Source organism: Melozone crissalis, unplaced genomic scaffold, assembly GCF_028551555.1.
Source record: "Melozone crissalis strain CALT ecotype California unplaced genomic scaffold, PUWL_Pcris_2 ptg000019l_1, whole genome shotgun sequence".
NCBI classification, from domain to species: domain Eukaryota; kingdom Metazoa; phylum Chordata; class Aves; order Passeriformes; family Passerellidae; genus Melozone; species Melozone crissalis.
In genome coordinates, this window is record NW_026535797.1 from 13,430,965 (window position 1) to 13,439,542 (window position 8,578).

At 55.7% G+C, this 8,578-nt stretch overlaps 1 protein-coding gene across 1 annotated transcript; it reads left to right on the top strand.

Annotated features, from left to right (window-relative positions):
* Positions 1–1,270: 1,270 nt before the first annotated feature.
* TLX1 (T cell leukemia homeobox 1) lies at positions 1,271–7,105 on the top strand. Its single transcript, XM_054277342.1, has 3 exons — positions 1,271–1,739; positions 3,391–3,592; positions 6,883–7,105. Exons 1-3 carry the CDS (start codon positions 1,271–1,273, stop codon positions 7,103–7,105), a joined length of 894 nt encoding a protein of 297 aa, XP_054133317.1.
* The last annotated feature ends 1,473 nt before the right edge of the window (positions 7,106–8,578 follow it).

Here is an 8,578-nt window from a genome sequence, read left to right on the forward strand (position 1 = left end):
TCTCCGGGGAAAGTGCGCTCCAGGAGCCCCTCGTCTCCTCCCATCCCACCCCTTCCACGGCTCCGGGCACTTGTGGGTGCCCTTCTCAACGTCCCCCCTTCCCTGCTCTGGGGTGGTGGTGGGAGAGCCGCCTCCTCCGAGGCTTTTTGGAAGGCGCTGACTTTTGAAATTCAGAGCACCCTTCCGGAACAAAGGGGCACGGCGGGTCTGGGACCCCACCAGAAGGGGATCCTCCGGCTTCATCCCTCGCTCGGGATCAGCGGCAGCCCTTGGGGATCGCAGCCTGGGCTTGATTCTCCTGCGGGGCTTGGCAGCCAAGATCCCCCTTCCCAGCAGTCTGCAGCCACAAACTCCGGGACCAAACGACCCCGCTCTGCCGCCCGGTATCAGCCACTATTTCACCCCCCAGTGCCTTGCACTCACCCAGCGCTCACTTTATAAGGCCGAGAAGGGCGGTGATTTTTTTCCTTTTTTTTTTTCTTTTTTTCCTTTTTTTTTTCTTTTTTTCTTTTTTTTTTTTTTTTTTTTTTTTTTTTTTTTTGATGGGGGGGAGTGTAAGAGGGGGCTGGGGAAGAAGAAACTCCTCTTGTGTGCTCTTCTCTGCTGTCATTCACTGGGCTGCTCTCAGCATCCAACCAATGGAGAGTGAGGGCCTGCAGCAGTAGGCCCTGGGTAGGGTGATTGATGGGCAAGCGGGGCGGCGGGCGATCGCACTCACAATCCGCCGCGCTCCGCTCCGCGGGGCTCCCGGCTGCCCACCGCCCGCCGCGGCAAGGGGTCCCCGGGGCACCCCTGTGTGTGCGTGTGTCCGTGCGTACGTCTGTCTGTCCTGGGTGAGAGGCTCCCGACGTGTCTTGGTACCTGGGGGTGCTGGGTCTCGTCGGAGCGGGGCCGGTGTGCGTGGCTGGGGTGTCGGTCTCCGCTCCTGGAAGCTGTCGGGTGTGCGTGGCGCGGCTGTGTCTCCGGTGTCTGTGTCCTGAGCCGCGCTGGGCACGGCTGTGGCGTCCCGGGCTGCGGGGCTGTTTCACTCTTGTACCTGGGCTGCGCATGGCTGTGCTGCTGTGTCTTCGTGCTGAGCGTGTGGCTGCCGTGTCTCGGCCTTGCGTGGCTCTGCTGGCGTTTCTTGGGGTGCTCTGCCGTCGTGCTATGGGACTGAGCGCGTAGCCGGCGTTCCCGGGCTCTGTGCGGCCCCGTAGCCGGTTTCGGGGCGGTGCGGGGCTGCGCTGCCCTGCCCGGGGCGGAGGTCCGGCCCCGGTACCCGAGCGGCGGCATGGAGCACCTCGGGGCTCACCACCTGCACCAAGGGCAAGCCGAGCCCATCAGCTTCGGCATCGACCAGATCCTCAACACGTCGGAGCCGGGCAGCTGCATGGTGTCGCACCCGCGGCTGCAGGACTCGGCGGACTACGGGCTGGGCTGCATCGTGGGCAGCGCCTATAACACGGTCACGGGTGGCTACGGGGCGAGCGGCGGCGCGGCCGGCGCCTACACCGGCACCTCCTGCAGCATGGGCGGCCTGCCCGGCTCCTACAACGTGAACATGGCGGTGAGCATGAACGGCAACACCTTGAGCTCGGCCGGCGGCGTGATCCGCGTCCCGGCCCATCGCCCCGTGGCCGGCGGAGTCCACCAGCCCCTCTCCGCCGCCGTGCCGGCGGTGAACGGCATGAACAGCCTCACGGGGCTCACCTTCCCCTGGATGGAGAGCAACAGGCGGTACACAAAAGACAGGTTCACAGGTGAGTTGCGCCACCGGGACCCCCTTTCTCTCTCTGCTCCTGCCGCCACGCTTCGTCCCCCGCCGCCCGGCCTCGGCGCGACAACCGGTGCCCACACGGATCCGGCCGGGGATCTCTCCGGCCGGGTGGAGAAAGCGGCCGGGATGGTCCTGGGAAGCTGGTCCCGAAGGAGGCCAAAAGCAAGACCGGGTGGGAAATGAGGCGTATCCAGTCCCCCCTAAATGAGTTGTGTTTCCTTTTGTTTGTTTGTTTTGATATTTTGGTTGGTCTGATTGTTTGTATATGTGGGCTTTTATGTTGTTGCTGTTTTAGTTCCTTTTAATTTATTTATTTATTAGTTTGGTGTAGGATTTTACTTTTTTTTTTTTCCCGCGATACGGGTCGGCAAAGGCAGGCAAGGAGGAAAAGGGATGGTAAACTCCGTACACGACCTCCCGCGAGCCCCGGGCACGGCTGCCCAATCCCTGCCGCCCGAGCCAGACCCGGGGAAACTTTCCTTCAAAACCGAGAGTTGTTTGAGAAGCACGGCCCGGCCGGCGGGAAGGCAAACCCGCGGCCCCGGCCCTGGCCTGCCCGGGAAGGCCGTCCCGTTGCCTTTCTTAACGGGCTGGCTCTCCCCGGTTGAGGGTTTCAGCTCAGCCTTTTTCCCCACCAAAAGGGACGTTTTGCAGGCCCGAGCAGAGCCGGGCTCGGGCTAGAGCTTCTTCTCGGCCTCGCCACGGTTTCCAGGTGTAGCTGGGCTCGTCTTTCGGCACTAACAAAGCAAAAACTCGAACGAAAAGGAATAAATAAAAAAGACGCAAACAAACGAACAAAAGGAACGAAATTACAACGGGGAAAAATCAGCGCCGCTTCCCGAGGGCGGAAACCGAGGCCCGATTTTTGAAAGTTCCCGTTTAATTTCGACCCGATGGCGCTGGGCTCGGGCACGGCCGCGGGTGGACGAACGCGCTGTTGCCTTGGCAAGCACCTGACTGAATTTCCCTCAATTTGTTCCTGGCTTAGACACAATGTGACTTTTCACTAATTTCATTTTTTTTTTGTTTTGGTGGGTTTGGGAAAAAAAAATCAAATCAACAAATCCAAACAAAACCATATATATTTAAAACAAAACAAAACAAAGGAACAAACAAACAGAACAACAAATTTAAACTCCAATTTCCAGTCCGGGACTGTACTTTTCTGTACTAGGCACTGGGGCCGGCGGCGATGGGGTTACCGCCGCGCCTAAACGAAATTATCCCGAACCCGCTTGGCACGGGGCGCGGAGCCCGGCCCGGCGCCAGGACAGGCTGCCGCTGCTGAGCCCCCGTTCCCCGGCGGGCGCTTCGCCGGGCACTTGGCCGGGCAAGCGGCCACATTCCCCTCCGCCGGAGCCGAGCGGTGCCCGGCGGGTGCCCGCAGCGCCCAGGAAAGGCGGCCGGGCCTTCCCGGTCCGCGGGACCGCCACCGCCGAGCTTCTGCAGCTCGTGTGCGGGTACAGGCGGGGAAGCCGCGGCTTCGGAGCGGTGGGGGGTGGTCCCCAGCCCAGCGGCCGGGAGCCGGAGCCCCTCTGCTGATGTGTCGCTGCTTGCTTCTTTGCCTCTCATCCCCCCTCCTCCCGTGTCCCCCCCAGTGGCCCTCTCACCCTTCACTGTAACACGCCGTATAGGTCACCCCTACCAGAACCGCACGCCCCCCAAGAAGAAGAAGCCGCGCACCTCCTTCACCCGGCTGCAGATTTGCGAGCTGGAGAAGCGCTTCCACCGGCAGAAATACCTGGCCTCGGCCGAGCGCGCTGCCCTGGCCAAGGCCCTCAAGATGACGGACGCCCAGGTGAAGACCTGGTTCCAGAACCGGCGCACCAAGTGGAGGTGAGGGACCGGGGTCTCGGTGGACCGGGGTGGGGCAGTCCGGGGGCACAGACCTTGCTGCCAGCAGCTCTGCCAGGAGCCCTGATGGCAGCGCAGAGGCGTGCGAGCCCCGTGTGTGTGTGTGAATGTGACTGTGTGTGTACACGTGCGTGTGCATGCACAGCGGTGTGTGTGTGTGCGTGTGGTGTGTGCACACCTGCGGGTGTGCGTGCAAGGGAGTGTAACTGCACGGTCAGTGCGAAGTGTGTGTGCGTGTGTGTGTGTGTGAGCGTGCACAGGGGTGTGAGTGCACAGCACAGCCCGGCGAGTGCGGGGTGCTGCGGGCCGTGTGGGCACACCGGCCCTGCGTGCAAAAACGCGTGCGGGTATGCCACGGGGATGAGCGTGTGTGAGCACACACGTGTGCAGTGGGTGCAGTCAGTGGCACCAGAGGGTGCAGGGGCTCCCCCGCCTCTGTCCGCGGCAGCGGCGAGTGGGAGCCCCTGGCCCGGGGCTGTCCGGGTACCGCGCTTTGCACAGCGCGGAGATTTTCGTCCCCTCGGGGTTCGCGGCGCCTCCTTGCCCAAACGCTTTCTTTTTGTTCTGCTGCCGGGCGTGCCGGTAAAGCCGGAGAGGAAGAGAAGGCTGGGCTCACACCGAGCCTCCAGGGCTCCGTCGCAGTGACCCTGCCCCTCCCAAGTTGCACGTTCCCGGGATGTTCCCGAGGGAGACACACAAGTCCTGAGAACATCTCCTGCCCTGGGCTGGCTGCTGAGCTGCTGGGTGCTGGAGGGCTGGCAGGCAGCTTCTTCAAAATGGGGGGAAAGGACTTCCCCAGAGTCTTCCCAAGGGTTAACAGGACGGTGATTGCCTGAGTATGCTGAGGTTGGGTAAGAAATGGGGGTCAAGGAATCTGGAACCAAGAGGGAGTGTGAATCCTCAACCCCAGTGAGTTCTTCCCTAGAGAACCTATGGTAGTGCAATTCCTCAACTGTTAGGAAGTCTCTAGCTGGAGTGGTCTCTGTTGGCCAGAAAAAGAATCCTGGAGGAGGAACAATCCTGCTGTGGCCTGCAAAATGGGGTCAGCTGTGTCTTCTAACCAGGTTTCCTAAGGAAGTGAGGCAAATCCATCTGTCAATACTCTTTGCGTCTGTTGGCTAAATTCAGCCTTATTTGGCAGAGGTGCAGAGGATACAAACCTATTCACGTGTTTTACAAAAAATAGCTGGGTAAAGAGAAACAAAATCCTGCTTCTGCCTAAGGGAGAGGCTGCAGCCAGAGCTCAGCTGTAATATTAGACATGGGAGAATCTCTGGCCTGAGCCAGAGGGACACAGGCATGTAAGTTCTGCTTGTATGCATCTGTGCCTGCTGAGATGGAGATGTGGGTGCCCCTGGCTGATAGCACACTCAGCTTCATGCCTCAGGGCCCTGCACTGGGCAGTGGGCTCTGAGTGGTTCCTGGGGCACTGGGAGCTGGAAAGAGCTGCTGCAGGCTCAGCCTGAATGAGGCAGTTCAAGTATCTAAGAAAATAGAGTTGCTATAAGCTCTCTGAGCAGTTTAACTGCTTGAATGCAGATTGGGGGGAAGAGTCTTGCCCCTGCCCCTTGCCTGGTTGTCTCCGTTGCAGGGAGGTGGCTGTGTGATCCCCTCCTCAGATTAGGGTTCTTGCTTTAGACACAGCTCTTTCCAGGCAGGTATGAACCTGGAAATCCCATTCTGATGTGAATCCATGACTATACCTGCTGCTTGCAACAGGGAAACCCTTGGGAGCAAGGTGCTCACAGCCATGGTACTCCTCATCACCCTGGACTTGGGGCTCCCTCCCTCCTCCTGGAGCATCTCCTCGTTGTTCAGGGGGTCATTAAATATTCATTGAGGCAGAGACTGAGCTACTCCCCAGGCAGGTGCAGCTCTGAGCCCACTCTTCCCGGGATGTCTGATGTGAGATGTTGACACAGTGATTAGAACAGGGACTGTGCCCTGAAATACCTGCTCCCAGGAGGGAACCCTGGCCACATGTCTGGAGGCTTGGGTGCCCAGAGGCCCATTGCTGGCATCCAGGTGCCAGCCTGCTTCCCCACTGGGAGCCAGGGACCCCTGCCCTGTGCTCTGAGATACCACTGTGGAGATCAGAGCTGCCACTTCCAATTCCCATGGCCAAAGGGGATGAGACATCTCACATCCCCCCCGAGCTGCTAAATTAAAAAGCTGCCATTTCCTGTGTCACTGGTCCACTGAAGCTGCTGAGAGGATGTCAGCTGAGCCTGGGGGTGTGAGGGAGGGAGGGGATGCTTTGGGAATCATCCTAGGACCAGCACTGTGAGTTGCTCCCAGGTTTTCCCAGCAGCATCAATAGAGGTGCCAGCTGAAGTAGGGGTGAGTGCAAGCTGCAGACTTTAGACTGACCTGCCATCCAAGCAAGCAGGACTGGCGTTTCCATTGTGGATATAAGAGAATTCAGGCTATTTCTACCTATCCCATTCTCTGCTCCTGGGCAGCCCAGGGCCAGGGCCCAACCAACACTGAAAAGAGCCCCCTCTGACCCCCTAGCACTCACTCCTTGGGGATCACTTCTGCTGGTGTCATACCAGGCAGACACATGTCCAAGTTCTGAAAAGCACTGTCATTCACCCTTTCCAGATAGTATATTCTGTGCTTTGATTTTTGTTACTGCTCAAAAATGTGTTTCTAGTGTTTAGCTGAAATTTTTCTGCCTGCTATGGAAATGTTTTTACCTTCATCCAAGCTCTCAAGAGCTGGTCACCACAGCATGGCAGACAAGGCAGCAAACCTGGATGCTGAAATGGGACGTCCAGAGTGACATTGCCCATCTCCCAGCTGTGTGGCACTGCCAGTCACTGCCTCACCCCACCCTGCTCCATGCTTCTTCCTGGGGCTTTGCATGCTCGGCTCTTGCTGTTAGACCAGAGCATGGCTTCAGGGGATCACAACTTTTACAATGCTGTTCTGCGACGCTTTGGGTGTTTTGTCCCTGCTTGTTTTTTTTCCTGTGGGCAGAAAGTAATCCAGAGCTGTGGGCTGTTCCAAACTCTCCTTGATCAGAGCAGTGTTTTTGCAGAGGCCAGTAAAACAGACCAACCCAGTCTATGGGATTTACTGGGATTTAAATCCCAGTTTATGGGATTTATTGGCCATTTGAGTACGGGATGTGGGACCATGCCATGGCAAGGCACTGTCTTTTCCTACCCCTGCCCTCCCAAATCATGAGCACCCAGCATAAGTTAATCTCTCTGGGGACACCCTTCCCTGGCTTCCCCAGGCCCCCCTAATGGCTCCCTCTCTCCTAGGAGGCAGACAGCAGAGGAGCGGGAGGCTGAGCGGCAGCAAGCAAACCGCATCCTCATGCAGCTGCAGCAGGAAGCCTTCCAAAAAACCATCAACCAGCCCATCCAAGCCGACCCCATCTGCGTCCACAACTCCTCTCTCTTCGCCCTTCAGAATCTCCAGCCTTGGTCTGATGACTCCACCAAGATCACCAGTGTCACCACTGTCGCCTCTGCTTGTGAATAAGTCTGGCACCCACTGGTGGCACCTACACCTTGGACTGGCGGGGCTGTCCCCAGGCGGACACAAGACATCCTTGGTGGGACATGTAGCAACTCTGTTTCTCCCTAAGGAGGGCTGGAACCCCCTAATCCTCTGGCCAGAAGCATCCTATGTATCCAGCTGGGGAAGCCCTCCACAAGGAACAAAAAGAAGGAAAGTCACCCCAAAAACTCTCCCTAGCCATGGAGTTGCTGGAGCAGCAATGCTGTCTCACCTCCCCCCAGTCCTTTTGTTCTCCTGAAAGTCTCCAGTGTCGACCCTGAACTTGCTGACGTGCTGCCAGACAAAAGCCCAGCCCTGACAGACACAGCCGCTGGTGATCATCCAGCTGGGGGAGAGGAAAACTTCCTTAGGATTCTACTGGCGGCAGTGCAGAGTCTATGTATAACCATATATATATATATATGTATATCTATATATAGATATATATAGATATATGCTTTGAACTGTTGGCTTGAAAGAGAAAGAGAAGGCTCTCTGGGAAGCACTGTCTCTACTGTGAGCCTTCTTGGGTTGTCCGCACCAGAGACATTCGGGGATGCAACAAATGGAGAAAACAGCAGCAATTTCTGCTTGTGCCAGATGGGAACCCTTCAGATCTCACCTCGCTGTCTCTCCTCCCCTTTTTCATTAATTTTTTCTTGCGAGGGGGGAACAAGAGAAGGATCTGACAGACTCCTGAGGACGGTAAATATGATATCTCAATTGTATGGAGAGCCCAAACAGTCCCTGGCTGCCACGGACTCTGTGCCCATCAGCGAGTATTTTAATAACGAGAAGACCTGGGTGGCAGTTTGTGGGGGTAATGCAGGTTCTTTCCATGGAATATTTCCATATAATTTGCAAAATGTTGTCCAATGTTTTATTTTATCATTTTCCAGTTAGAAGGCAGTTCCTGACAGAAAAAATCGATTTCACTCTCAGCTGTTTAACTTAGTTATTCTTTTAATTGTACCAAGAGAATGAGACAAAATTAAACAAAGCACTTCTAGCAAATGCCAGGAATATATAGCTATATATATATATAAACAATATATATTTTTCAGTTACTTATAATCTAAAACAGCACTGCCAATTTAAGCAGTTAATACAAACAAGCAACCAGAAAACCTATTTTCAGTGAGATTTTTAAAGGCATTCGATTGTTTGCTTTTTTTGTTGTTTTGGTTTTTTTTAAGTTATGCACTTACAAGGTGTTTTATGTGTATTCATTTTATAAAGTGCTTGTGTAATTTATGTGGAAATGAAAAAGAAAATAAAAAATCTCCAGGGTACTGAATAAATCATTTAAAGCCTTGCTGTTCCCTGTCTATTAGTTCCCCAAGAGGAGACAGCATATCAGAACTACTGCTGAAGCCTGTGCTATTTTTTTTTTTAAATAAAAATAGAGTTAGCATTTCCATTTGACTTTGCTCAGGTCCACTTGGCTTTAGAAGC